At 54.4% G+C, this 27,161-nt stretch overlaps 11 protein-coding genes across 12 annotated transcripts; 5 read left to right on the top strand and 6 right to left on the bottom strand.

The window, feature by feature from the left end:
• Window positions 1-122: 122 nt before the first annotated feature.
• KRP23_2910 (9,11-endoperoxide prostaglandin H2 reductase) lies at window positions 123-1,004 on the bottom strand (the record flags this gene model as incomplete). Its single annotated transcript, XM_067887699.1, has 1 exon — window positions 123-1,004. The coding sequence occupies one exon, from the start codon at window positions 1,002-1,004 to the stop codon at window positions 123-125; it is 882 nt and encodes a 293-aa protein (XP_067750267.1).
• Window positions 1,005-2,465: 1,461 nt separating this feature from the next.
• KRP23_2909 (9,11-endoperoxide prostaglandin H2 reductase) lies at window positions 2,466-3,347 on the bottom strand (the record flags this gene model as incomplete). Its single annotated transcript, XM_067887698.1, has 1 exon — window positions 2,466-3,347. One exon carries the CDS (start codon window positions 3,345-3,347, stop codon window positions 2,466-2,468), a length of 882 nt encoding a protein of 293 aa, XP_067750266.1.
• A 738-nt stretch (window positions 3,348-4,085) lies between these two features.
• On the top strand, window positions 4,086-4,734 carry KRP23_2908 (Actin-related protein 2/3 complex subunit 4; the record flags this gene model as incomplete). Its single annotated transcript, XM_067887696.1, has 3 exons — window positions 4,086-4,088; window positions 4,151-4,269; window positions 4,347-4,734. The coding sequence occupies 3 exons, from the start codon at window positions 4,086-4,088 to the stop codon at window positions 4,732-4,734; spliced, it is 510 nt and encodes a 169-aa protein (XP_067750265.1).
• Window positions 4,735-4,945: 211 nt separating this feature from the next.
• KRP23_2907 (Nitrate reductase [NADH] 2) lies at window positions 4,946-5,782 on the bottom strand (the record flags this gene model as incomplete). The annotated part of the gene is made up of 1 exon (XM_067887695.1): window positions 4,946-5,782. The coding sequence occupies one exon, from the start codon at window positions 5,780-5,782 to the stop codon at window positions 4,946-4,948; it is 837 nt and encodes a 278-aa protein (XP_067750264.1).
• A 470-nt stretch (window positions 5,783-6,252) lies between these two features.
• On the bottom strand, window positions 6,253-7,509 carry KRP23_2906 (uncharacterized protein; the record flags this gene model as incomplete). Of its 2 annotated transcripts, none has more annotated exons than XM_067887693.1 (1): window positions 6,253-7,509. In XM_067887693.1, one exon carries the CDS (start codon window positions 7,507-7,509, stop codon window positions 6,253-6,255), a length of 1,257 nt encoding a protein of 418 aa, XP_067750262.1. The 2 variants fall into 2 exon arrangements, with proteins under 2 accessions (XP_067750262.1, XP_067750263.1); XM_067887694.1 differs by having other exon boundaries at window positions 6,253-6,654.
• A 1,188-nt stretch (window positions 7,510-8,697) lies between these two features.
• Window positions 8,698-9,966, bottom strand: KRP23_2905 (uncharacterized protein; the record flags this gene model as incomplete). Its single annotated transcript, XM_067887692.1, has 1 exon — window positions 8,698-9,966. The coding sequence occupies one exon, from the start codon at window positions 9,964-9,966 to the stop codon at window positions 8,698-8,700; it is 1,269 nt and encodes a 422-aa protein (XP_067750261.1).
• Window positions 9,967-11,212: 1,246 nt separating this feature from the next.
• On the top strand, window positions 11,213-17,048 carry KRP23_2904 (putative ankyrin repeat protein; the record flags this gene model as incomplete). The annotated part of the gene is made up of 19 exons (XM_067887691.1): window positions 11,213-11,233; window positions 11,315-11,395; window positions 11,465-11,533; window positions 11,599-11,700; window positions 11,769-11,867; window positions 11,966-12,064; window positions 12,139-12,237; window positions 12,316-12,414; window positions 12,487-12,585; window positions 12,675-12,773; window positions 12,840-15,083; window positions 15,142-15,223; window positions 15,296-15,565; window positions 15,688-15,856; window positions 15,922-16,243; window positions 16,347-16,445; window positions 16,536-16,634; window positions 16,703-16,801; window positions 16,860-17,048. 19 exons carry the CDS (start codon window positions 11,213-11,215, stop codon window positions 17,046-17,048), a joined length of 4,440 nt encoding a protein of 1,479 aa, XP_067750260.1.
• Window positions 17,049-18,370: 1,322 nt separating this feature from the next.
• Window positions 18,371-21,100, bottom strand: KRP23_2903 (Ankycorbin; the record flags this gene model as incomplete). Its single annotated transcript, XM_067887690.1, has 1 exon — window positions 18,371-21,100. One exon carries the CDS (start codon window positions 21,098-21,100, stop codon window positions 18,371-18,373), a length of 2,730 nt encoding a protein of 909 aa, XP_067750259.1.
• A 179-nt stretch (window positions 21,101-21,279) lies between these two features.
• KRP23_2902 (uncharacterized protein) lies at window positions 21,280-22,508 on the top strand (the record flags this gene model as incomplete). The annotated part of the gene is made up of 7 exons (XM_067887689.1): window positions 21,280-21,431; window positions 21,509-21,519; window positions 21,581-21,650; window positions 21,713-21,887; window positions 21,966-22,098; window positions 22,169-22,271; window positions 22,337-22,508. 7 exons carry the CDS (start codon window positions 21,280-21,282, stop codon window positions 22,506-22,508), a joined length of 816 nt encoding a protein of 271 aa, XP_067750258.1.
• Window positions 22,509-22,734: 226 nt separating this feature from the next.
• On the top strand, window positions 22,735-23,797 carry KRP23_2901 (Ubiquitin carboxyl-terminal hydrolase 3; the record flags this gene model as incomplete). The annotated part of the gene is made up of 8 exons (XM_067887688.1): window positions 22,735-22,788; window positions 22,850-22,940; window positions 23,019-23,084; window positions 23,152-23,238; window positions 23,319-23,356; window positions 23,417-23,466; window positions 23,550-23,637; window positions 23,705-23,797. 8 exons carry the CDS (start codon window positions 22,735-22,737, stop codon window positions 23,795-23,797), a joined length of 567 nt encoding a protein of 188 aa, XP_067750257.1.
• A 174-nt stretch (window positions 23,798-23,971) lies between these two features.
• Window positions 23,972-26,882, top strand: KRP23_2900 (uncharacterized protein; the record flags this gene model as incomplete). Its single annotated transcript, XM_067887687.1, has 4 exons — window positions 23,972-24,939; window positions 25,041-25,606; window positions 25,677-25,734; window positions 25,856-26,882. The coding sequence occupies 4 exons, from the start codon at window positions 23,972-23,974 to the stop codon at window positions 26,880-26,882; spliced, it is 2,619 nt and encodes an 872-aa protein (XP_067750256.1).
• Window positions 26,883-27,161: the final 279 nt, after the last annotated feature.

Here is a 27,161-nt window from a genome sequence, read left to right as displayed (position 1 = left end):
GACGACGGATGGTGAACACGAATGCGTCGCGTTTGTGTACCAGACCAAAATCGTACCGCACATTGCGAACAATATCTTCAAGGACAATTCCTATCACTCGATGCTGCTACTTATCCGGCGTTTCAGAAGTTGCTCGACAGCGCGTAGATATCCTTGATCGGGTCCCAGCCGATCACGAAGTCGCTGTCGAGGCTGTCCAGCTTCGTCACCTGCTCTGCCGAAAGCTTCAGCTTCGCAGACTCCAGGTTGCTCTTCATGCGCGACTCCGTCACCGACTTGGGCAGTGGAATGAACCCCTTCGCGAGGCTCCACGCGATCATCACTTGAGCCGGAGTAGTGTTCAGGTCGTTCGCGACCTCGGTGATCACGGGGTCGTCTATCTTCTTCGCGCGTGCCAGAGGCGAGTAAGCCTCCATGAGGATGCCCTGGCTCTCGCAGTACTTGACCGTGTCGGGGCGGGCCAACCAAGGGTGCAGCTCCACTTGGTTCACGGCCGGCTTGACACGCCAGGTCTTGGATAGCTCCACCAGGTGCTTCTCGCCGAAGTTGGAGACTCCGATGTCGCGCACGAGGCCTTCAGTCTGCATGTCCTCTAGGGCCCTCCACGCTTCTGCGCGGGTGGCGCTGTCGCACGGAGCGTGCAGCAGGTAGAGGTCGATGTACTCGAGTCCGAGCTTGCGGTTGCTCTCGCGCACACCATCGACGACCCCCTGGTAGCTCCACGGTTCCTTGTCACCGGGCACCCACGGGACCCATGAAACCTCAAAGTACTTGCTGGTGACGAAAATCTCCTCACGCGGAATGCCAGAGTCACGGATCGCCTTGCCCACATCGCTTTCGTTTTGATAGCCGGTGGCCGTGTCGATGTGGCGGTAGCCGAGCTTGAGTGCCGTGAGCACGGCGTTGTAGGCCTCAGGACCGGGTTGGCTATGGAGCACGCCAAGCGCGACGGCCGGGATGGAGCGGCCGCTGGGAAGAAGCTTGGACTGGACGAACGAGCTCATGTTGTGGTCGGGTCTTGGATGCACTTGAGCTGTTGTTGGCGTTTTGAAGAATGAGTTCTGCTTCGCTTTTGAATCTTGTGCAGGGCGGTGGAGAGCACAGGTAAGTCAGCCGCCATTTCGCCATTTGCCATCGTAATCGCCTTGTATTACGATGGACACGTTGAAGAGAGAGACGAGCGAAATCTCTAGTCGACCGTTGTAGCATCTGCTGCTATCTGTGTCAATGGCAACCACACCGACTCGCATGAAGTGAAAAATAGGAGCGGTTTGCACTGAGCAAAAACATTTCGCACATGCAGCTCTTCCTACTACGATTCTGTTGCCTTTTCGCATGGTTGTTACCCTTGGGTGGTGACATCCATGATAGCAAAGTCGACCACATCAAAATCTCTAGCGTAGGACGGCAGTTGCTCGCCGTCTCGCAAACCAATTACAATAGATCATCAAGACAGGTGCACAGTCAGAACTGGACAATTTCTCTAAGACGTGCAAACGTTTCCCTCTGTACGGCAAGCACATGGGCGTCAATATGGTCGACAACTACATTCAATACATATCCGGCAGTCTTCCGAAGGTCGGTGGCATCACGACGACACGAACTTTGTGACGCACATTGTGAACAATATCTTCAAGGACAATTCCTATCACTCGATGGAGCTCGGCGCAAATGCCTACGTTCTAGCGGAAGGAAACTATAATACTTCGTGAACACCACGGAGCCACTGTATGTTGGAGACGACGGGCACTGACGATGGATAGCAGCTTTAGCGCGTTGAGTGAGTACTTGAACGAAGAGAAGGAGAGGACGAACGCTTGTGCAGTTGCGAGTAAAACTCAAAGTGATATTAGTTTAGCCACGTGCCATGCACGAGGAGGAAAGCATCAAGCCCAAAACCCCCTTTCACTCGCAACCCAAGATACTTGGTTGCCATCCATGAAGGATGGCGAGCTCCAATCAATCAAGGTTGGCAAGTGGATTCCCAGCCGTACTGGGACCTGACCAGAGCGTGAGTCGCTAGGAGACGTAGACTAACTCATAATGGATGCATCGTTCGGGATTGAATCGCCGGAAGACGAGTGCACGGACACAGCTGGGTCGTCTGTGCCAAGCGAATGTGCTGGATGGCAGCGGACCCTTGGGCTCGCGTAATGGCAACATTGTGCTATCGGCGCTGAAGTCGCACCCTACGATCGATCGCTGCGCTCCGTAGCAGGCTGAACAACCAGAGCTCCCCGGTATCCTAACAATTTCGGCGTGGCTGTACTCGGGTATCATTAAGTGGAGTTAGCAAACACTAAATGACTTCGAACTCGAAATGCACTAAGTAAATCGATTGACACTGCTGTAGTCTACGTACATTCGATCGATAACTCATGGCGTCATTTAAAGGTTGGATTCACGTTAATGAAGACATGAAGGTTTCAAAGGAGCTTAACGTTGGTTGCTACTTATCCGGCGTTTCAGAAGTTGCTCGACAGCGCGTAGATATCCTTGATCGGGTCCCAGCCGATCACGAAGTCGCTGTCGAGGCTGTCCAGCTTCGTCACCTGCTCTACTGAAAGCTCCAGTTTCGCAGACTCCAGGTTGCTCTTCATGCGCGACTCCGTCACCGACTTGGGCAGTGGAATGAACCCCTTCGCGAGGCTCCACGCGATCATCACTTGAGCCGGAGTAGCGTTCAGGTCGTTCGCGACCTCGGTGATCACGGGGTCGTCTATCTTCTTCGCGCGTGCCAGAGGCGAGTAAGCCTCCATGAGGATGCCCTGGCTCTCGCAGTACTTGACCGTGTCGGGGCGGGCCAACCAAGGGTGCAGCTCCACTTGGTTCACGGCCGGCTTGACACGCCAGGTCTTGGATAGCTCCACCAGGTGCTTCTCGCCGAAGTTGGAGACTCCGATGTCGCGCACGAGGCCTTCAGTCTGCATGTCCTCTAGGGCCCTCCACGCTTCTGCGCGGGTGGCGCTGTCGCACGGAGCGTGCAGCAGGTAGAGGTCGATGTACTCGAGTCCGAGCTTGCGGTTGCTCTCGCGTACACCATCGACTACTCCCTGGTAGCTCCACGGCTCCCTGGCAGTGGTCGAAAACGGGATCCACGAAATTTCGTAGTATTTGCTGGTGACGAAAATCTCCTCACGTGGAATGCCAGAGTCGCGGATCGCCTTGCCCACATCGCTTTCGTTTTGATAGGCAGTGGCCGTGTCGATGTGGCGGTAGCCGAGCTTGAGTGCCGTGAGCACGGCGTTGTAGGCCTCAGGACCAGGTTGGCTATGGAGCACGCCAAGCGCGACGGCCGGGATGGAGTGGCCGCTGGGAAGAAGCTTGGACTGGACGAACGAGCTCATGTTGTGGTCGGGTCTTGGATGCACTTGAGCTGTTGTTGGCGTTTTGAAGAATGAGTTCTGCTTCGCTTTTGAATCTTGTGCAGGGCGGTGGAGAACACAGGTAAGTCAGCCGCCATTTCGCCATTTGCCATCGTAATCGCCTTGTATTACGATGGACACGTTGAAGAGAGAGACGAGCGAAATCTCTAGTCGACCGTTGTAGCATCTGCTGCTATCTGTGTCAACGGCAACCACGACGAGTTGATGAGGATCGACACGAGGTGAGGCATGAGTAAGAGCTTTGAGCTTTACCGATCGAACCCAAATACTCTTCACACTCTTTCAGTGATTGTGCTGCAAGCAGACTGCTCCAAGTGCGTGATCAGCCTAGTCATCCACTCAAGAGTGCGCACAGATCTAACCCAGTACTTGGTCAACGGACCCACGGGCCCTTCCGGGAGTGGCTCCCGTGAAGCCCGAAGTATCGAGCCGGCAGAAAGAGACAGCGAGGAGGAGAAGAATTGCGTCATGGTAAAAGAATGGGGGCAAATGTCCATACAGGCGTCAATGAGTGATCTGACCCACTCTCTCTTTCAGTGATTCTGTTGACGTGAAATCGGTCCATCTGGACTATATTTAGTGATTTGTGCAATTTAGTCCAACACAAATGACAATACTTTATCCGAGTACATTTTAGTGTCTCATCCATCCCCTTCATAGTCAGATAAAGAACGAAGCGACGAATCCTCCAAGTCGACCATGGTGCGCTGCGTCTCCAGGCCCCGCACCCCCGTTCTGTATCTAACCCTGTGTATCCTGTGCAGGCCAACACCCTCGCCCCGTACCTGAGCGCCATCCGCAGCTCGCTGGACTCGGCGTTGTGTCTGCGCAATTTCCCGTCGCAGACCGTGGAGCGCCACAACAAGCCCGAAGTGGAGCTGCAGTACGTCCCCAAACGGAGAATCCCCCTTTCAGACCCACATACATAACGCTAATGTATTGTGCATTAACTGCCCCCAGGATGAGCAAGGAGCTGCTGCTGAACCCCGTGCTCATCTGCCGCAATGAGCAGGAAAAGTGCTTCATCGAGCCGTCCATCAACTCGACGCGCGTGAGCATCAGCATCAAGAAGGCGGACGAGATCGAGACGATCCTGAGCCACAAGTTCAACCGCTTTCTCATGCAACGCGCCGAGCAGTTCGTTGTCATGCGGCGGGTGCCTGTGGAGGGCTACGACATGAGCTTCCTCATCGTGCACCAGCACCTCGAGAACATGTACAAGCACAAGCTCATCGACTTCATCATCACCTTCATGGAGGACATCGACAAGGAGATCAGCGAAATGAAGATCTCCCTCAACGCACGCGGACGCATCGTCGCCACCGAGTTCATGAAGCAGTTCACCTGAGCTGCGAATATCCTGCTGCCGACTGCAACTTGCATGAAAAAATGAGCAATTTTGCTGCTTCACTACAACACAAGAGGAAGGACAAACCAAGTTGAGGATTCTTTTGAGGCCTCTGCGAGGAGTAAATAAAAAAGTGGTTCCCAGCTCGCCTCTATCGCTCATTGTCTCGGCGTACGGATAAAATTATACAAGAAGAAGGCCTAGGTCTACTCTACATGATGCTGCAGTTGCTGTCGTCTGCGCACACGTCGTCGCCGCACTGCTGCAGCTTGCCGATGAAGCACTTGTCCATCATCTTGCGCGCCTTCTTGGTGTGGAACTTCATATCCCGTGCACAGTCCGGGCCGCCAGCTTTGCGTAGAATAGAGCGCACGCCGCCCGGGTGCGCCGTCACAAGCCCCGTCACATCGTACACCTGGCCGCTGGACACGAGCCAGCACGACTCGAGCGAGCGGTGCAGCTTGATCTCGCACATGCAGAGCTTATGCACCTTGGAGCAGCGCGGCTCTTCGTCCTCGTCACTGGTGCTGGGCGTCGCCGGCTCCAAGAGGACGCTCTTGCCCCTCAAGTCGGAGCTGCCGCAGCGCGAGCGTCGACGTGTGACTCGCTCTCCAGACTCCAGGCCTCCCGTGAGCGGTCCGCAGGCGCTGGGGGCGCACGTGGCGGCCTCGTCTCTCGGCTGCGGGTGCTCTCCGTCGCTGTCCTCGTAGTCCACGACGATGCGCTCGTCCTGCTTCTTGAGCGGCGCGTGGGCCAGCCCCAGCTCCTCCAGGTCGAACGTCTGCATCTTGGCCACCAGATCCGTCTCATGCAGACTCGAGCGCTTGGCCTGCACGCCCGGCAGCAGCTGCGCGTCCTCTCCTACGTCCATGCATTTGGGGTAGCACGCGCCCATGGGGAGCGAGGCGGGCGTCTGCTGCGACGTCTTGAGCGGCGTCTGAGTCGCTCTGAGCGCAGAGACGAGCGGCGGGTCCGCGCAGAGCGTCGTCTCTGCCGTCGGCTGCTTGCGGGCGCTGGGCGTCGTGGTCATCGTCGCCATTACCTCCATCTCGTGGTCCCTAGGGCAAAAGGCAGAATGAGCCAATTGCGACGAAACAACCGCCAGGGCTAGGACCGGTCGCATAGCCGCGCGCAGTTAATACAAACATCAAGTATAAATGATTGCGTGTGCTGGTGGTCCAAAATGACGTGGTGGTTGCCTTGCGCAACCTGAACCCCCGGGATCAGGACTTGCGTGCAATTGGAAATGCAGTCCCAGCACCGGGAATATGGCCACCACCAACTTGGCCACCTTGACCAAGAGCAAGGAATCCTTCGCCTGACGCACGTCATGCCACTGCGCGTGCCCCGAGACGGCGCGATTGGCGCGAGGCCCGCGTGCGAAACGCTTCAAACTGAATCAGATGGTCCAACGGTGGAGTGTCCGCCGCCGGAGGACAGTCTCGGCCTTGACACAGGCAACTTCAGCACAGATTCTGGTGGTACATGTACACCGCCATTTGCAACGCTCAAGCCGCCTCAGCTCTTGTCACTGCCGCGAGGGGACCGCAGTCGGAGCGTCCACGGGGCTTCTGTCATCTCCGTGGGGACTTCTTCCTCTTCGGGCACAAACGCCTCCTTCCAGATCGAGGACAGGGCTTGGGCCAGCGCCGTCATGACCGAGTACTGCATGGTCGTGATGCTCTTCCGGGGCTTACTGTCGACTGCACAGAGCGTGGCGACGATGACCCCGTCGCCTGCCAGAATGGGGACGCCGAAGTAGAAGCTCATGCTGCTCTTGCCGGTGACCACTTTGTAGTGGCGGAAGCGCACGTCGAGCTGTGCGTTCCGCACGAGCAGCGGCTTCTTCTCGGACAGAAGCGTGTGCGCCGAGAAGGACTGGTCGCGCTCGTTCTCCAGTGCTCGTCCCTCCGAGCGCATGGGCGGGATGAACCACTGGCGGACTCCAGAGACGGCAGTTGTAATGCCAATGTCCGCCTCCATCTCCTTTGCCACCAGGTCGCAGATGAGCGCCACCTCTTCAGCGATCTGCACGTCAGGCTTGTGGAGTTGATAGCGCTCGATCCACTCGTCTCGCTCCGATTCTCTCGGGTGGTTCGGAACCGACGGGACCTGCGTCGGGGACTCGTACGTCAGCGGGTAACTACGACGGCCATCCGCTTCCGCTAGTACGCACTGCTGCACGGGGATTTCTGGGATACGCACGTCCAGACATTGCTGGACAAAGTGCTGGGCGCCACGGATCAGACTCGAGTTGGAACGCTGCTCTGCTCTCGTCTCGGGCGGCGCGTGCGACGAAGACACTGTGGCGGCCCATTCGTTCTCGCTGATGTCTTCCAGCAGAACGCCGGCAATCGTGTCGACTTGCTTCCCGAGGTGTCGAAGCAGCAACAGCGCTGCTTGACGACGCTCTGGTTGCGACCGAAGAGTCTCGGCCAGGTTCACGCCCAGCGGACTTACACTCGAAGGAACCACCCACGGGCAGAAGGTGAAGGCCGCGAGCTCGTCCACATTGGCAGTCCACTTGTTCAGGAGCGGCAGGCAGCTTTCGCAGCAGCGTACGTATCGAATCACTTGCTCTTCTCGCTCGCGCTCCAAGACCCGAGAACACGGCTCGCACACCCATTTGCCACAGACATGGCACAAGTACGACTTCCACACGGACGTGAACATCCGCTGACAATACGAGCAGAATTTCACCTCCTGTGGTTTGTTGCTTGCTGGTACGTCGAAGATGAGGGACTGGAAGCCGATATGTCGCCGCCGAGCAACCATCTGCGTCCTTGAGAGGCGAGTGAACACCGGGTGGTCAGGTCCTGGTGCGTGGAACGATGTCTGCATTTGTCGAGTGGATGCTCAGGTCCTGCGCCCTGTGTGGTGGTGTCCGAGACTGCATTGCCGCCAATTTCGATTCAGGGAAAGCGAAACCACCGCACTCAACGCCAAAAATGAAGCGTGCACTTGTATTTGTCACTTTGGAATTACTCGGACGAGTTCTTTCATGAGGAGAGGTGGGAAGAAAGCCGGCGACGTGGGCGCTGCGCTTTATGGCTCGATTGCACCGGAGAAAGTGGTTTGCCGCAGCTTCAAAGCGGAGTGCTGGGCTCCGTCCAAGGCGCTTTCGAAGTGCCTCGCTGTCCCTTACCAGCGATTTCTAGTCGTGACGACTCCGAAGGACGACCTATCTAACCTGATCTGGACGAGCGTCTTGGTGCTCGTCTACTGCGCGACGCACCTCGTCGACTATCACGAGAGCTGGTATGAAGTTGCTGGTGCTTGTACGGCGTGGCTGCGAAGCCAGCAGCACTTTGTCGACCAGCGTGAAGACCTCGTGCAAAGCGCCTGCAATCTGCTGAATGTCGGCGACCCGGATCAACTGCTCACCACGCTGTTTGCATTAGTGGTTGATGCCCCCATTGCAGAGGAAGATGCAGCTTTGTTGAAGGAAGGCTGGCAGCGATGCTACTTGGACGAGCCGCCGTACACAGCCTACTACTGGAATGCCGAAGCGAGCCACAGCACGTGGCGTCATCCATTGGAGACCGCGCAAATGGAGCGAGAACTGCAGGAGAAGAAGGAGAAAAGACGAGCTTTACTCGCGAAGGTCCTGCCGCAGAGGCTTCCCATCAACCGTGAAGTAACGCCACCAGTCCAAGTTCAGGTTTGCTCGGAATGTGCTGAGCGAGGGTCGAAGCAAGCGGCTAGCGTGCTGTGTCTGGAGTGCAACAAGCGATACTTCTGCGAGGCGTGCTGCGATGTCGTTCACTGCGATCGATCCAAACGTAGCCACTTGGACAGCGGCTTGCGCTTCAGAGAGTGCTTTGGTCGCACTGGGTTCCCCAAGATCGTTCCCAAACCGCGAACGCCTTTCATGATCTACCAGGAGGAGCAGAAAAAGCTATCGGAAGAAAAGCACCAGGCTTCACTCGAGACGAGCGCCTCCAATATACTGGTCATTCAAAACTATGCCGCAAATATGGAGGAGAGGATCTCTGTCAGCTTCTTCACCACCGTGTACTGCATCGTTGTGATACTTTTCCGCGGCTTCGAGTCCATCACGCACAGCAGCGCGATGACTGTATCTGTATGTGCAGCGGTGATCGGGAACGCAAAGTAGAAGAGCACGCGGTTCGTAGAGCCCTCGGTATCGCCACGAACGCACGGAAAATTCCGGAAACGCACGTCGAGCATGGTATTCCGTACTAGGAAGGGCGTTCCAGCCACCATAGCGTGCGCGCAAAAGCTCTTCGCGCGGTCGGTGGTGACGCACGAGCCTTCGTTGACGATCGTGAGTGCGTAGTGCTTGTCGGCCTGCACCGCCGTGACGGTTGCAACCAACGCGTCGAGCTCTTTCGCTGCAAGGTGGCAGATGAGCTGAACCTCTTTGTGCTCGGCGATTCCTCGCCCTAGAAGGTTGCATTTGGCCATGCACGCGTCTCGATCAGCCTCGTTTGGTGTGGTAGGCGCGAAGGGCACGTCGCTGTCGTCGTCGTAGAAGATCGGGTACTGCCGCGTTCCGTCCGCTTCCGAGACTAGGCACTCTTCCAGTGGCAGCTCCGCGAGGGACACCTCAAAGCACTGCTGGACGAGGAACTGCACCCACTCGGGATTGCCGGGTTTCACGCTGGTGTCGCCATTGCGGCGCTTTTCTCGCCGTCTCTGCTTGCCGCTCTTGGTCCTGGCGAGAGCATCGGGTGAGAGGCTGCTCGAGACCAACTCGGTGGCCGCGACCCACTCGTCTTCACGGATTTCCGCCAAGATCTGTGCATTGGAGCCTAGAGGCCTGCCCAGGTAGCTCAGTAGCTGCAGCACCGTCGGTCGCAGCTCCTTTTTCGTGCGTAGCACGTCGGCCAGGTGCAGTCCGAGTTGGCTGTGGCAGCTGGCGGTGACGTACGGGGTCGCGAGGAACGGACTCAAGAGCTCCGAGTCCGGCAGTTTGTTGGTCATCTTGAGGCACGTGACGCAACAGCGCACGAAGCGAACCAGAAGCAGCTCGCGCTCCCGCTCCACGACGCTAGAGCAGGGCTCACATACCCACCGACCGCACAGATGGCACAGGTAGTTCTTCCACACGGGGTTGAATCGACGTCCGCAGAGCTTGCACCGCGTCTTGCGGGAGCTGGCAAACGTCGCGTCTAGAACTAGCGGCTGCAGACCGAGGCTGCGACGACGCACGATGAGCTGCTGGCGCGACAAGCGCTTGAACACAGGGTGGTCTCGCGAGTTGTTCATCGCGGCTCGGATCTCGACGTCGCTTTAGAGGCGGAGACGCATGGAGCACCCGAAACTCCTCGCCAGGGGGATCGTGAATAGCCTCGAAACGAACCGGAGCGACGTTAAGTGAAGAGGACGCCAAGTGGCGCAACCCGCGTATTCTGAAGCGGAAGCTGCTGGAGCGAAATGTGAACTGCGAGGTGCGTGTGGTGTATCTCATCGAGGGCTCGCTCACACAGATAACCGCAGTGCGTACGAGCGGCCTCCACACGGCGATGGGCCGCACTCAGGCGCAAAGCAATTTTTTCGTTCAGCAGTGTCAGAACGCGGACGAGACCGTGGCGTTCCTCGCTCGAGAGTACGCGCGTCTTCTGGCGAATTTCCCGTCTAATCCAAGAGTTGCAAAGCCTGCATCCTCACACTTCCTGACGCAAAGCAAATTCGATAGCGTCGCATTTGCATGGACATTTTGTTTGCCTCTGCAAACCTTCGGCCCCTTCAATTCGCAGTTTCGAAAGAAGACGCAGTTCACAGAGCGTGAGCGCATGCAGGCGCCAGGACTTAGTGCCGCAAAGACGGTGGGGCTTTCATTCAAGTATCAGAACTTCCGTGAACTTGAGAGCGCTTGGCGAAAGCAGTGAGGCCGAACATATTCCGTGCGGGAAGACCCAGCGTCGACTCGGTGGGTTTGTTAATTGCCAGTGAGCACACGGAAGACTCATGAACCTCCTTGAACTATCTTAAGTCTTCAGCCAGTAAGACATTAGTCGGCATCTCGACCCAGCCTGCTCTCGTTTCCCGTCAAACGGCTTGTCAGGTCTACCGTTTGCAGTAGAACAATCCACGTCGTCGGGCGCGAATTCGACGCAGACGGACGACCACATCCTGTTCAGCAACCTCATTCGTACGACATGAATCACTCACCCGTGATGATTTGCGCTTTCAGCCCTCGGTGTATTATCATGTGAATCAGCCGATCCGACCGGTAGCACGCGAGAAGATCCCAGGCCCATGCGGCGATTCATCGTATACAATAACTGCGGAACTCGCCTGGATCCTGCTCGAGTGGATACAGTCTCAATCTGCTTACTATCGAGAGAACACCGGTGGCTGGTGCACTTGCGGCCTGGTTGTTGTGAACCCTTACGCATGCGCTGCCTGGCGGGAAACGATGAACCAAATGTTCAGAAATACCCCCGCAGTGCTGCACACATACCCACCGGATTAGTGTTGAGGCGTCACTTCTCAATTTGCAGTTGACGAGATGGATCTCGTGGTGGGGGAGGTGAGGAAAAGCACACTAGGACCGGGGAATCGGGACGGGATCCAGTTGACACTAACCATGTTTGCATCTGTTCATCCGCAGTACCCACTTCACGCGATAATAAACCAAGTGCTAGTGGACCGTCGCCAATGCCTGGAGAAGAAAGGGGTGTTGCTAGACCTCGTACGTGACTCTACAATTCCCCATTGTGGTCTACTTTGCTGAGCTGGTGGTGCGAATGCTACATTCCAGTGGATCATTAGAGGAGGGAGGCAGAGTCTCTTGAAACACCTTGAAAGCGCAAACATCACCACGATCACGGTGAGTTGTGATCAAATCATTGCTGTTGACAGGGCCCCGTTGCTAACTGAAAGTACTTCTATTAGAGCGACAAGTTGATGGAATCATGGGAGGAGATCGATCGCAAAGCTGCGGAGAAGGTCAAGAGCCTCCTTAACGATGGAACAAACATCAACGCGATGAACGAAGTGCGTACTGCGAGACTAGTAGTGAGGATGTCAACTACTCACTAACATTTGATGCAATGCACTACCAGGTTGGTATCACGCCATTGCGTCTGGCGCTTGACAGCGGAAACACGGAGATGGCTGCGGTGTTGCTGGAACATGGCGCGGATATGACTGCTGGAAAGCAGGTGCGGTGACAAAAGTTACTGAAGTGGTCACACTGTTGATAGTGTCTAACGGAAGCTGGTATGCACTCTGTTATGGTGCACTTGGCGTGGTTGTGTAGGATGGTAGCTCGATGCTTCACGTCGCTGTGAGAAGCGGTAACAAGGAGATGGTTCAGCTGCTGCTGGATCGAGGGGCTGATTTGTCTGCTACGGACGGGGTGAGCCGCTGAAAAATTATTCAGTTGTGATTTGCGGTTATATGTCTGACAATTGCCGTTGTCTTATTGAGCAGAACGGTAGCAGCACACTCCACATCGCTGTAAAGAGTGGAAACGTGGAGATGGTTCAGTTGCTGCTAGAGAAGGATGCTGACATAACGGCAAAAGAAGAGGTGAGTTGGCTGTGAAGATGGAATTGGGTCTTCAGTCTGTGTCTAATATAGTTGTGTGATTTGTTGGATGTGATATAGGATGGAAGCACAGTTTTGCACGTTGCAGTTAGCAGTCGCAATTCGAAGATGCTTAAGTTGCTGTTGGACCATGGCGCTGCTTTGGGAGCTCGCGACGAGGTATGGCACGGAGTATCTATGCTTTTTCCTCTTCAAATTGGGCATTGAACTGAGATAAATGTGTTGATGCAGAATAATAAGACCGCACTTCACATTGCGGCATGTTACAGGAATTCGACAATGGTTAAATTTCTCTTGGGTCGAGGTGCTGATGTAGCTGCTAAGGACAAGGTACACCCTCACTGCATTTTATACCAGAGAGGATGTTCGTAACAGTCTTGACGGGTCCCCCACTCGGGTTGTTTGTTTTGGTGATGCAGACTGGTAGGACGGCACTTCATTTTGCGGTGTGCTTTAGTAACACGACCATGATTTCGATGTTATTAAGTCGAGGCGCCAAGGTTGACGCACTTGACAAGGTTAGTTAAGTTTTCGTCACCTATATGTCCAGACTGGAAACTTAAAATCTGTCGTTTTGTGTGTAGGCTGGCAACAATCCGCTCGGTAACATGATTTCAGCTCAGCAGCATGAACTCGACAATGAAAGCATTGCTGTTGCACACTTGCTGTGCTCACGAGGCTCGAAGCCAATGCTGTCAGCATCAGTCCAGTCGTCCCTGAGAGATCATCAATTGGGACTACTAGAATGTGCACGGTACTGGCACGAATGCTTCGAGAAGAGCAAGTCGCTGGTAAACGTTTCGTCCACATTTATCAAAGCCGGGGCTACTGCAGTCAGAACATACTTCGACGAGTTGGAGAACACTTCCGATGGTGATATTGTCAAACGCTGCAAGCTCTGTGTCATTGGTCCAAGCACATGGGGGAAAACAAGTTTCGTGAAATCGGTAACGGAAGGAGCTCGCTTCGTGGTGAATCAAGACGATCGAACGGTTGGGATCGATCGGTTTTCGTTCACGTTTAAGGCAGAGGAGGAACGATACGACATAACGTTTTGGGATCATGCTGGCCAGGACATCTACCAAGTCTCGAACCCGCTATTTTTCTCGGAGAAGACGGTATATCTTCTCTGCGTTGACTTTGGCGTGTACGCTGAAAAGCTGGTGGAGATGGTTGCGCTTCCTATGGTGAACGGTGAAGAATTCATGAGCCGTTTCTTCGAAGTGAACGTTCTCCATTGGCTGCGCTTGGTGCTTCTGCGTCAGCCAGACGCCCGGTTCAAGCTGATTGGAACGAAGTCCGATCTCGTATCTGAAGAGAGCAGGGGGAGGATTTCCAGAGATGTAAATACCCGTCTCATATCATTTCTCAACAATCCCGCTCGCCAGGTTGTATTGGATGACTGTGCCTTGAAGGCGCTAAGGAAAGACTTTGACAGGTTTTTGACTCCCACAAGTGCTGCAACCACGGACTCGGCCCTGGAAGCACAACAAATGATCAAGCTCATGATTGTCGGTGAGCCATCCATTTCTTTCCCAATGCCAAAGTTGTATACTCAAGTCCTCGAGAACATTGTCAAGTTGCAACGATTAGTGATGACATATGTGGAACGAGAGGATCAGCTGGAAAACTTGATGCTGCCAGTCACCGTGGCATGCACGCGCTTAATGGAAGCGGTGCCTGGTCTTACTGGCCGGGTTTGCCGAGATATCCTCACTGCACTCCACAACTTGGGGGACATTTTGTGGTACAAGGACGGCAACAACGAGAACGATGACCGGATCTTTTTGGACCCAACGATTGTGCTCGACATTATCCGCGAGGTCGTCAACCACGAGCACGAGGGTAGAGTTGGTGGAAACTATGACGCTCTTCGTCGTGATGGGACGCTACACCACTCGTTACTCATGACATTTCCATTGTGGAAAAAGTTACAATCATGTGATGAGAGAATGGTGCCTGGATTCAAGCATTTGCTGCTGCGCTTCAATTTGGCGTACCCAGCAAACAAGGGAACAATACTTGAAATCGCTGATATGATAGTGCCCTCTTTCTGTCTGCGAGAGTCAGCACTTCGGAGACCATTATCAAGACAGGGATCTGTGCTGGCTCGGCACTACATCCATACAGGACACATCGCGAAGTGGAAGTATACACTACCCGTTAGTGTCTCCAAGGCAATTTTCATGAAGTTCGCCGTACGATCCTATCGCCCCGACGCTACTCGTCAGATAAGCGGCAATCGCTTTGAGTGTTTTGCTGACGGGGAGTTTGCTGCTGCCATCTACTTGACTGCTCGCGAAGAGCAACTGTACGATGAAATCCTGATTGAAGTTGCAGCAACGACAAAGGATATCGCGTGGACAGAAATGCGATTCTTCGTTGTTGCGATGGAGCAAGTTCTGCATGAGTATCCAGGTTTGACATCGAGCGAGGATAACACTGAGATGCAGCGTCATGTCGACCCGGACGGCGATGAGTACTGGCACAGTCTAAACTTTGAGATTGGAAATGGAGTGACGGAGGAACAACTACGGAGAATGCATACGTGGCTACCACCAGATTTTAGGTGGTTCATCGAAAAAGCGTGGACAATCCCTGGGAGACTGAACGAGCTCGAAGTTAGCCGCAAGCTGACAGTGCTCAAAAAGCTCATTATTGACCGTGAAAAGCGTCGATTTCCCGCGGTGTGGACGCTCTCGTATCCGGAAAACTCAGAGACTATAGAGATACGGATTCACAGCGATATCTCGGGCAAGTGCTTTCACAAACCGCTACAGATCAATACATTCGAACGCTTTGTCGCAGACAACAGCGCGTTTATTCAGGTAAGTTTCGTCGATAGCAGAGGCAAACAAGCGGGGACTGATCGTGTTTGTTATGTAGGCTGGTATATCAGCGCTGTCGATTGCCACTGCAGCGATTCCGTTTGCTGTCGCGAGTACTGCTGTGGGTGTGACGCTATCGGGTAAAGCTTTCTGAATTATGGCATGAGTGTTTAATTGTTCGTTAAACTAAATCGTCGTGCCTTGCCTTGTAGCCTCTTCCGAGTGGGTGAATAGCACATGCACTGCCCAATCGATTCTCGAAAAGGCGAACCTTATTCCAGGCACGGCGGTGTCGTCAAGTAATCCAAGCATGTCTTCGTCAGCGCGGATGGCCTTCCTCCTCAAGTTGCTGGAGCAGCTTGGATACAGTGAGCTATCTATCCCCGACGCTGCCAACCTGCAGTGCACCACGACGGAAGACGGGTCTTACGTCTGGCTGCATCCGTCCGAGACGTCGGCGTTGCAAAGCTACCTCACTCCGTGTGCGAGCATCTCACTCCAATTCATACATGCGGACGATCTACATAAGAACGGGTTCAAGGGATCCCGGAAGCAGGTATACTGCGATTGGGAAGTCATTCACAAAACGATATTCAAGCCATAGATCAGGGAAAAACCAGTGCAGCGCTATGTAGTACGACGGAAGGACGCGTGGAGTGGTTTTCAAACCCGGAGGTACATGTACTGAAGAAAGTGGACACACTCGTTACGCTGAAGGACTGCACGTTGAAGATTCGGTTGAGGCAAGCCCGGCAGTTTACCGGTTACTTCAGGTGTGTTTTATTGTGGTGCGTCGAGTTGCCAGCCACCGCTAGCTAACCCGATATTTGAATTGTAGGACCGACAAGGACCTGGGGTGCGGTGAGGGGGAGTTCACACAACTTCAAACTGATGATTTTAGCTCGAGAACAATCAGCCTCAGGATCCCGGTCTCGCTGCATGGACAAACGCAGCACTCGCCGTCTCCCTCTGTAACCTGTGAGGTCTCGATCAAGCTCCCCACCATCAACGATGCAAATGTAGAAGATTCTGACGCCTGGCTGTATCCGTCCGAGATGCCGGCGTTGCAAAGCTACCTCACTCCGTGTGCGAGCATCTCACGTCAATTCATAAGTGCGGACGATCTACACAAGGACACGTTCAAGGGATCCCGGAAGCAGGTATACTGCGATTGGGATGTCATTCACAAAAAGGATACCCAAGCCTTGAGTTTGCATTTGCCTGTGTCGATGATTGTCTCTGACTTATTCGTTGATGATGTAGGATCGAGATACCGCTTTGCACGTTGCGATCACAAGTCGTGACACGACGATGTTGAAGGGGCTGCTAGACGAAGAAGGCGTTTTGAATGCTCGGGATAAGGTATGTGCGGCGGCATCAATCTGGGTTGTTCTCCTTTTATTAAGTTTTTTCCTGACCCGATTCTGTCGAATGATGCTTGCTCGAGTGAAGAATGGTTGGACCCCACTCCACGTCGCCGCACGGTACGGATATGTGGAAACAGTGGAGCTGCTCTTGAGTCGAGGTGCCAGTGTGAGTGCTCTGAGCAAGGTATGTGCTGAGAATACCGGAAGACATTGGTGGAAAAGACGTCATGCTCATTGTACTCCGTTCTACAGGATAACAGCACGCCACTTCATTTTGCTGCATGCTGCAACAGTCTAGAGGTGGTCGCACTGTTGTTAAAAGGTGGCGCAGACGTTAACGCAGTCGACAAGGTGCGTCAACCTCTGGTATCTAAATGTCGATAAGCAATTTACTGAATCCTGCATGCAGGCTGGAAACAATCCACTCAGTCGCATGATTTTTGACCCGGTGAAGAATCTGGACGATGAAAGGAGAGCCGTTGCACGCTTATTGTGCTCGCAAGGATCCGAACCGAAGCTGCCAACATCAGATCTATCGTCCCTCGATCACCAGTCGGGGTTACTGCAGTCCACGCCGTACTGGAATAAGAAAGGTTAACTTCTAGATGGCATCCCTTGTGAAGTTATCAGAGAGGGTAAAGTCGCGGTCAGAAAGTACGTGGGCAATTTCGAGAAAGTGAGCTGGTCTTACGCTGCAAAGTGTGCGTCGTGGGCCAGGCGCATGCGGGAAAACGAGTCTCGTGAAATCCGTTTCGGAGAAGAAGCCATCACCAGTCAGTGGCGACAAGCGAACTGTTGGCATTGATCTCTATCCGTTTTCATTTCGTATGGGTGTTGACGGAAGCGGGGAAGCAAGGCGTTGGGATGTCACGTTCTGGGACTTCAGTGGACAGAAGATTTACCAGACAGGGCATACTCTTTTCTACTCTACGAAGGCGTTATATAGATAACGTACAAATGTAGCAAACGTAAACCTTGTCATTATCTTACCCACATATTCAAGCCGACGCGACGCTGCCATTGAACCCTCTCGAGCCCTTCACACCTACGATACTCCTCAAGAAATCAAAGCCACTCTCGTACGCAGTGTCAAACTCAGGCAAGCCTTGCTCGTCAATTTTCTCTCGCCTCTCCTCTTCGCGAGTGATTCGGTCAAACCGCCGCTGTGCATCTTGCTCGTCTTCGTATGGTCCGCTAAGCGAACACTCGCACAGCTCGTCCAGATCAGCTCCCCAGCGAGTCCACACAAAGAAACCTGAATTTGCTTTGCTTGCCATCGACTTGTAAGGGATTGCTGACCCCGCTTCTGTGCATTTGACTAGCTGCAGCACGCGCAACTTCTTTCGGTCTACCCTTTCGTCGCTGTCATCAGCATTCTGCTGAAAGAAGGTGCCAACGACAAGCTCGGCAACATGATAGCGATGCTGCAGCTTCCTCTCTATTGCGGGGTCGATTGTAGTCGCGTAGTTTACTTGAGATGGTGCCACGATTTCCGTTCCGTCCTGCTGATTTGCGGACTGAGCCGCCCGCAGCCGCCGAGCCGCTAGAAGTTCCCGTCTTGTTCTCTTATAACATTGACGAGCAAGCTTTCCTCGCCCTATTGTCTGAATTCGAGTCGCTGCTACTGCTCGAGTCTGCAAATGCAGTGCATATCGTTCGCGGAAGGTGCGCTGGATAGTGCGTGCTGCTTGGTTTCGATGCGACTCGAGCCGGCTGACCTCAATTGCATCAAGTTGGTTGAACTCGCTTCGTTGACTGTGTACAGGTCTTCGTTCTGTAGCCCAGAGCTGGGGTCTCCCCACGGCAAAGCCACAAGCCACGCCAACCAGCGGCACGCATCTTCAAACTCTGGTCCGTCAGAAAGCGCCTCAAGTTTGGTCAGCTCGCTCTCCAGCATCACACGAGCTTGTGGCGCCGCACTCAGGACCTGGACCAGTTCACGCAACCGTTTGATTTCGATGCTTCTCGTACTTGTCGGAGAAAACGCCAAGTCATTTGTGTTTGTGACGCGGTGAGAGAGGACTCCGCTAGCGGCCCATGTGCTTTCTCGAGAGTTTGTTTGGTTCGAGCAGCGTCCAGCAGACGATGAACGCCAGGGAGCGGCATCAGCTCTAGGGACCGTTGGAAGTACTTCTCAGCGAGCACGCCCTGACTCTGACGGAGGCATTTCTTGCCCAAGTCACGGGCGAGGGCAGCATCTAACGCCAGCTCTTCTTCGCTCTTTCCGGCCGTGTCTCCCAGACTCGCAGCAAGAAGAGGTGTGGCAACTGAATATTTGGTAGAAGCCAGAGAGGAGCTCGCCCCGTAGCTGGTCTGGAACTGCAGGATCATCTGCATTTGCAACTGGAGCTGCTGGAGCTGGTGGCCGTATCTGTCGTGCTCGTCGGCCAAAGTGCGAAGCGAGCGAACTTCATCCTCTAAACCCTGAATCCGTTTGGCCACCGCCTCGTTCTCTGTTCTGCGTGATCTGCTGTCCTGCTGAGCTCGACAAGTTTCTTGGCGCAGATAAAGTACCTCAATCTCACGCCGAAGCTCCGGTGATTCCACTCGATCCAACAACAGGCTACCATCACCAACGCTGCACTCTGAGCTCTCTGCGTCTTCAGATACTTTCATCTCAGCGCCAGAGGATATCAATTTTTCAATTATCTGCATCGCGTCAGCTTCCTTTGCCGGGTCGTTGGCTGCCTCACAAGCAAGAAGCAGCGGTGACCGTCCACTTCGATCCCTGGCATCAAGATCCGCGTTCGCTGCGATAAGATACAGAGCGCATTCAGCGCGAGCACTTTCACAGGCTACATGCAGCGGCGTACTGCCCTCCAAATCTTTTGCACTGACGCCGAGAAATTCGTATTTGCTGGGCTGCTCATTTTTGACGCTTGTACAATCAACCCGTGCGTTGGCAGCTAACAGCAACTCCACGCACTCGGAGCTACCAGCTCGCACTGCTCCATGCATTGCCGTCCCACCTCCGATGTGCTTTCGTGTCGATAGCCCACCATACTCTTCATCCACATTGTACAGCACTGTAGGAACTTGCAGTGCAGATCCTTCAGCGCGCAGAAGTAGTCGAGCGCACGCCACGTGACCATTAGTGCATGCAATATGCAGAGGCGTCTGCAGTGCCAGATCAACGGCATCCGGAGCAGCCCCAAGGTGCAGTAAGAACTCAACCACACTGACATTTCCAGCTGCGCACGCATGATGGAGAGCGGTAGCCCCAGTCGAAGGACACGACGCATTCACGATTTTACGCTTGGCCTCTTTACTCTCAACGCCAGCTAAGGCCCGCTGACAGGCTGCATGATCTCCGTCTCGGCAGGCTACTTGCAGACCAACCACTGTGTCGGGTACAGCTGCAATATCACTGTTTTCATCGTTCTTCGATGGTTCTCGTGGACTCGGCATTGGCAGCGTTTTAAACGAGACAGGTTTCCCACTGGAAGCTAAAAGCCCGTCCGCAGCTTCACCAGCCAGACACAACACTCTTGCGGTGGCACAGTTCAGAGCCAATTGAATGCGCAGGAAGCTATTGTGTGAAATCATGACAGCAGGAAGCGTTGCATTCGCCGCGTCAATCTTGTCTACACTCATAACGAACGCTGCATCCAGGTCCTCTTCGTCATCATTGCATACAATGGCAGCCACTGCTCCTGCACGCTGAACCCGCTCGAGCTTCTCAGGAAATGGGCACGATCCACGCCGCAAAAGTGCCACCGCTCCACTGAGTTGTTCTGCATTTTTAAGAGGTCCGTCTGCAAGCAGCGGATCACACGCTACTAACTTCCCAGTGTACGATGCCCCAGCGCGTGCAGTGCAAAACTCCGCTAACGGCGCGAAACAGATCTCGTACGACGAAGCGCTCGTGGCCCACTGAACGAACGCCAGAAGCGGCGGCTGGTTTTCGCGTGCAACAGCATTATCAGTATCTTCTACGGACATCACCTCTTTGGTCTCGCCATTTTTCGTCAGAGTCGGGGCTTGTACGACGCCGCTCTCCGTTGAAATCGATCCCTGCAGCTCCAACATCTTCATGATGGACGTGGTTGTGCGCTTGATAGCCTTCCACCCTTTCCCAGCATCCGCCGCTTCATAAAGCTCTCTCTGAGCTTTCAGACACTCGTCCGCAACAGCTGCACTCTCGTCACTCGGCAAAATCTCAAAACTCAGCACTCCTGTCTTCACCGACGGCGGGAACTTCTGGAACAGCTCTCTCACATCTCGTAGACACATCATAACACACGGCATGGTAATAGGCTCCGCTCCACTTCTCTCATTCTCCTCGATTTCCTCCAGTGACTCCCCCATTGTGAACGCTGCAAGCGGCTCCTCTCTTGTGTTGTTGGCCAGGAGCATGGCCACCGCCCCCGCTCGCTGCAGTAGCCGGGCCTTGTGCGCGAAGCTGCAGCCGCCTCGCACCACCAGTGCAATGGCTCCGCGTATTTCCGCCGTGTTCTTCAGCTGCGGTTGGTCGGCGCGCGGTGGCTCAGTGCAGACCAAACGGGTGTTGCGCGCTTGGGGCTCTCGACACCCGAACGTGGCCAGTGGACAAGCTCTGCGGCCGCTGCTGCCGTCCCACGACACGAACGCGAACTCTTGGGCTGCTGTGTCCATTGCAGGCAGCGACACGACGTCTGCGTGCGACGGCATTTGCGCAAGTGGAGACCCGGCGCTGCGCTGGACTCGGACGGTAGTGGACTCGGATGCTAATCAACTAATGTGACCTTTCGCCGGGATCCAAAGATCGCCTGTCTAAACCGATCGGAATCACACAGAATCTCACACGTCACAGATGCAGTGTCATTGCGAGATTCTCTCTCCTGCCGACGATGGCCTACCTGAACACAAACCTCGTGCCCAAGCACAGCGATGGGACAGTGCTGCACCTCGGAGTGAAGGCTGGACAAGTGGCCAACCGCGTGGTGTCCGTGGGAAGTCTCGCTCGAGCCCAGATGCTGGCGCAGCTGCTGGACGACGGACGGTTTGAGACTTTCGAGTCGGCGCGCGGCTTCTCGACGTTCACGGGGAAGGTCAAAGGTGTGCAGGTCTCCATTGTAGCCACAGGGATGGTACGCGACTGACTAGCGCCTTCAGGGTGGAGAGGGAATTGACGGATTGTGCTGAGTGCAGGGTGTCCCCAACATGGATTTGTCGTGCGCGAGACGCGAGCTGTCGTCGAGGGTCCGATGAGCATCATTCGGTGCGGTGAATGCGCTGAGATTTGTTTAGAACGGAATGCCTGACGATGCTGCTACCAACCAGATTCGGGACTTGCGGGAGCGTCCTGAAGGACGTGACTCCAGGCAGCGTCGTGGTGAGCGGCAAGGGCTCCGTGATGGTCACGCGCAACCCGGACGCTTTCTTTCCGGATGCGGAAGGGGAGGACTGCTATCGAGTATCGAGGGTGATGCCAGCGTCGCCTGTGCTCTCCAATGCGGTAAGTGTGTGTGTGTGTGGGGGGGGGGTTACGGCTTATCGTCTGGGTTTGTTCATTCCTCTCGTCTCGCGGTGGCAGCTCGTCGCCTCCATGAAGGACAAGCTAGGGACGCTTCGTACTGTGCCCGCCATTGCCGCTTCCAGCGACCGTGACATGCTCGACATCTTGGACGGACTCAACGCCACTGCCTGCTCCTTCTACAGCTCGCAAGGTCTGTTACCGTATTCCTTTCCATGCCAACTCTCCCAGGCGCTTCATCCTCGTATCTCTGGTGTCTGTAGGTCGTCTGGACTCGGCCTTTGACGACCGCAACGAGCAGCTCGTGGAGGACCTCGCCAAGTCGCACCCTGCTCTCGTCACCGTCGAAATGGAGACCTTCCACCTGTAAGAAGCAGCAGCAGCTTCACCTTCTGTCAACTTTACATGAGCTCATTTCTCGCTTTGTCCAGACTGGACCTGGCCCAACGCAGCCGCGGGTCCATCCAAGCCACTGCAGCCGTATTGGTCGTGGCCAACCGCCTCACGGGTCAAGTTGTCGAGCCCGACGTGCTCAAGGCGCTGGAACTGTACTGGGGCCAAGCTATCCTTGAGACCATCGCTGCCACCCCACTTCAACTCTAAATGTAGCAATAACGAGTCGAAATGTTCGGTTTGAGTTTATGTTTTAATCTTCATTTCCCCTTTCAAGCAAGCCAAGTCAACATGAGCGACGAGGGCAATAAGCATAAGCGCTGGTTCCCGCTGGAGTCGAACCCGGAGGTCATGAACGCGTACGTGGAGAAGATGGGCTTCCCACGACCGCGTTAGCTTCTGCGACGTGCTGAGCACCGAGGAGTGGGCGCTGGCCATGGTCCCGTCGCCCGTGGTGGCGGTCATCATGCTGTTCCCCATTAAGCCACACGTAAGATCTGTGTGTTTAAACAATTTTACAGTAGGTTATAATCTAGTGATTTTTGCTGCAGACGGAGGAGGCGGACAAGCAGGAGGCAAAGAGGATCGAGAAGGACGGACAGATCATGTCCCCCAACGTCTACTACATGCGCCAGACTGTTGGTATGGAGTGGCGTGTTGAAGTTATCGGACGAAACGTCAGAATGTTTAATTGCTTGTATTGGTTTGTTGTTGTTTTAGGCAACGCGTGCGGAACTGTTGGCATCTTGCACGCTATCGGCAACATGCGCCACCTCGTGCGGCTGAGTGAGTTTTGACGTTTTTACAGGGATGCTGGGAGTTTGTGTCTGAATATTTTTTTCTTGTGGGGCAGCTCCTGGGAGCTACTTGGACAAGTTCTTCAACACGACCAAGACCAAGACGCCCGAGGAGATCGCGCAGTATCTCGAGGAGGAACGAGGTTGGCTGCCGAGTTGCTGATGTTTTGGTGGTGCACTTTGTTGCTGATGCTTTGGTGTTTGGTGGGTGACTAGCTGGAAGAAACGCACGGCAGTGCGGCGGAGGCTGGCCAGTCGGAGGTGCGAAGGGCTTGCTGTCTTGGAAGTGTTTATGGAAGCTAATAATCTATCTTCTTGCAGCAACTGGAAAGCGTGGACGACCCGATCAATACGCACTTTGTGTGCTTCAGGTATGGCGCTCCTTGCACTACTTGAGAGGTTGCTGCTAGCGTGTTTCGCAGAATCTGAGTCGGGATATGGTTTGTTCCGTTAGCTGCGTGGACGGGACCCTGTACGAGCTCGACGGCCGGAAGAAGCGTCCCATTAACCACGGACCATCCAGCCCGGACACTCTGCTGCAGGTACGCTGCTGTATCATTTATTGCTGTAATGCTATACGTCACTAATATTTTTCTCACGCTACCTCAGGACGCCTGCCAGGCCATCAAGAAGTTTATGGCCCGGGACGAAGGCGAGATGCGGTTCACCATCCTGGCACTAGCAAAGACCGCTACTGACTAAGAAGTTCTCTTCCTGTGGGCCCAGTGTAATAAGCTGCAAAGGAACTGTAGCAACTGGTTATGCCACGAAGAATGAGAATGCAGCCCGGGTTGTTGCTGTCAAACTGATTCCGCGAGTATCTTTGGTTCACTAACTGCCGACCCTTCGTCTGCATTGTTGAATTCTTTCACAGCTATGGGCAATCCGGGCACTGACTGCTTGCTGGTGCTGTTGATTTTCATTGTTTTGCTTAATGTTGCAGCGGCAGCAGCCTCCATTGACTTGTATGTCTCACAGTCAAGCACTTACGTTGGGACTGCTGACGGGAGCTTGGCGAAGCCTTTCAAGACGCTTGCACAGGTGCAACTGGAAGCTCGAGTCAAAAGCAAGCTGGCTGGAAACAGCAAGACGCCCATTAATGTCTTCCTCCGAGCTGGTCGATATGAGTTATCGTCTACGTTTGACTTCACTGATGAGGACTCTGGCGCATCCAGCGACGCGCCAGTCACGTACCAAGCGTACTGCGATGCAACTGTGGAAAAGGCTGCCACGTCCGTACGAAAGTTCCCTTACCAGTCTGGGCTGGCCATTCCTCCGCGACTACTGTGGAATGGTGTAGACAACGTTGGGGTATGGGCAGGTCCAGCGGATCCGTTTGCGCAGATGGGGGTTAACATCAGTGCTAATTCACTGTCCGTGACACCGGCACCAGCTATAAGCATGGGGACCGATATTGGCTCTGTGTGTGTGGATAAGAACAACGGTGCCGGACACACCTGCTACGCTGATGGAAGCCCAGTGGCGACATGTATCTCTGGCTGCATGGTTGCCTGTCAGAATCACATTGCGCGCAAGCGCTACAGTGATATCTTCTATGCCGAGTTTACTCATTTGTTTGGCAAGGACTTGAGCAAAGAAGAAGACTGCGTTGAGACTTGCTCGCTGTCGTGCCGTGGTTGTGAGAAGGTGGTCATTTCTGGATCAAAACTGATTGAGGCTGGAACACTTACGTGGACGTTAGATCAATCGATAACGGTGACCGCAGAAAATGGTAGTACGCAGGTTCTCGAGATCTTTCGAGCAGATTTGTCTTCTATCTTGCCGGCCCTCGCAGCAGACACTGTACCGGCCAAGGCGGAGGACTTTGCTACGTTCAACACGCTGTATGTTGACGGTGTGCAGCTTCCACGAGCGGGGTTTCCAAATTGCTTAGTGGATTCGTCATTACCCCGCAGAGTTTTAACTGCTCGTTTGAGCCGGTTAGTGTCGTCAAGTCTCAAGTGATCTACAATCGCACCACATTCTCAAGCCGGGTGTCGACGTGGACTAATGTGAAAGATATCATGTTAGACCTGCGGCCACAGCGCGCAGAACCGTCAAGTTTACATTACTCGCCCGCGTCTGTGAACAGCGTGACTGGTACGATGCAACTCGATGCTGGAGGATCAGAGCTTTCCTACGGTATCTTCGCTGAGGGACCTGGTGCTTCATGGTCTTCGTCATCAGCCAGCCTTGACCCTGGTATCCGAGTCGAGAATGTTCTCCAGGAATTGGATTCACCGGGCGAATGGTTCTTTGATGTCTCTACGCGCTGGTTGTATTTGATCCCGCTATCATCGTCAACGACTGAGACGTCACTTGCGAGCAGCGTCTTGGAGATTCCGTTGCTTCACCAATTGGTGCGCGTGAGTGGATCCCGGGAGAACCAGTACGTTACGCCGACACATGCTCAGACGACGCTAAAGGAAACAACGTCAGATATCAAAGCTTCCAATCTGCGCTTCCGCTATCTCACGTTCTCAGGAACGCAGCTTCACCATCTCAACGTTTGTAAGTTGGAAATCAGTCGGTGCGATAGTTGTACGTACGTACGGCTTGCTCACTTTGCTTTGTGTTTCAGACGAGCGAATTCCTGGATCAGAATGGCCCATGACACGTGTGGCATCAATCTTCCTAGAGTCCGTAACGAATACGACAATCGAGCACTGCAGCTTCGAGAAAATAGGCGGGAACGCGATCATGGTATCTGGAGAGAACAGTAACATCCAGCTTGAACAACAACGTGTCATTCGTGGGTAGCAACGGCATTGCGGTGCTTGCGCGGCGCGGCTTTCAGCTCAACTCCTTTCACGAACCCGTACTCGCACACCTGCTGGTATCGCGCGCTGTGAACATCTCGTTCAACCAGGTTCACCACTTCGGACAGCAAGTTGCTCACTCGGTGGCGATCATGGTGGCCGGTGCAAAGCAGACTACCATCCACGGCAATCTCGTCTTTGGGGCCCCGAACAGAACAATTACCAACAAAAGTGTCACGAAGCCTCCACTGTTCACGGCAGCGGCGTATCATGTGGTCAATGCCAACGGAGCCAACTACGACGACAGTCTCCCGTTGATTCGGTCCATTGTCAGCCTTGGAGAGAATGCGATACCCGTCACGTCGGCGCAGACCCTCTCATCGCAGTACCAGGTGACAGTTCCGCTGCTTGGGTTTGACATCAACACCGTCGCAAAGCTTGTTGGTGCGCCTGAGTGTTTCTCTGGCAGCGGCCGAGTTGGGTCACTTTATGGGGAGCACACGCCGTTCACGTACACTAGCTGCTCGGGCTGCTGCTCAGTGCACAACAACTACGCGCGCCTTCGAGTGTCTGGGTCGGGTGTAGCTTGGACTGATGCTACCTCTCGCGAAGTCGTAGTGCGCCCGGGTGAGACGGTGGATCTCGCCGCGACTGCGTCAGATTATTTAAACTCGATCGCGGACGTCTACCTAGGCTTCCATGTCGTCACTCCTAACCAAATTATCAATCTGCCGACTCGAGCCAAGTGGCAAATACTCACGAGACGCTGTCAATACGCCGATCACACGTATCAAGAAACTTGTGGTGGGCCGTGCATACAACAAGACGGCTGTGGTAACTCCAACGCTGCGCTGCAGCAAGCTCTCGGTACTTCTCTGGCATGTGCCAGCGGCTACGAATCAGATCCGCAGTCGCTCGTGTGCACGGGCCCATTTGAGGCTCAGCAGGACTGCGATGGCTCGGGTGTGGCGAAGTCGCATCTGTACTACAACTGTGGAATTGATTGCTTCACCACGTCCTGCACCTAAGCACACAATACACATAAGACAACAAGGCCAATGAGTAACTCCAATTTTCAACATGTTAACTTGTTTTCCCGGTACGCTGATGCCACGAGGCACAAGACGTACTCGCGCCTTCCGACTGCTTATTTCGGTCTTGCGCTCGGCCCGCGTTCTAAAAGGCCGTCGCGGCTCCCTCGACCCATCATTATCTCTTCTTTCTTTTTCTGTCTCGCTGTTACCACACACGAGCTTGTCCCGCGATTCTCATTTGATGCCTGTATTCCCTCCGCGCGTTAGCTGGTC

This window comes from Phytophthora ramorum (assembly GCF_020800215.1).
Source record: "Phytophthora ramorum isolate Pr-102 chromosome Unknown Phyram_PR-102_s0002, whole genome shotgun sequence".
Classification (NCBI taxonomy): Eukaryota; Oomycota; class Peronosporomycetes; order Peronosporales; family Peronosporaceae; genus Phytophthora; species Phytophthora ramorum.
The sequence above is the reverse complement of the archived record's forward strand: the minus strand, read 5'-3'. Positions and strand labels throughout refer to the sequence as shown.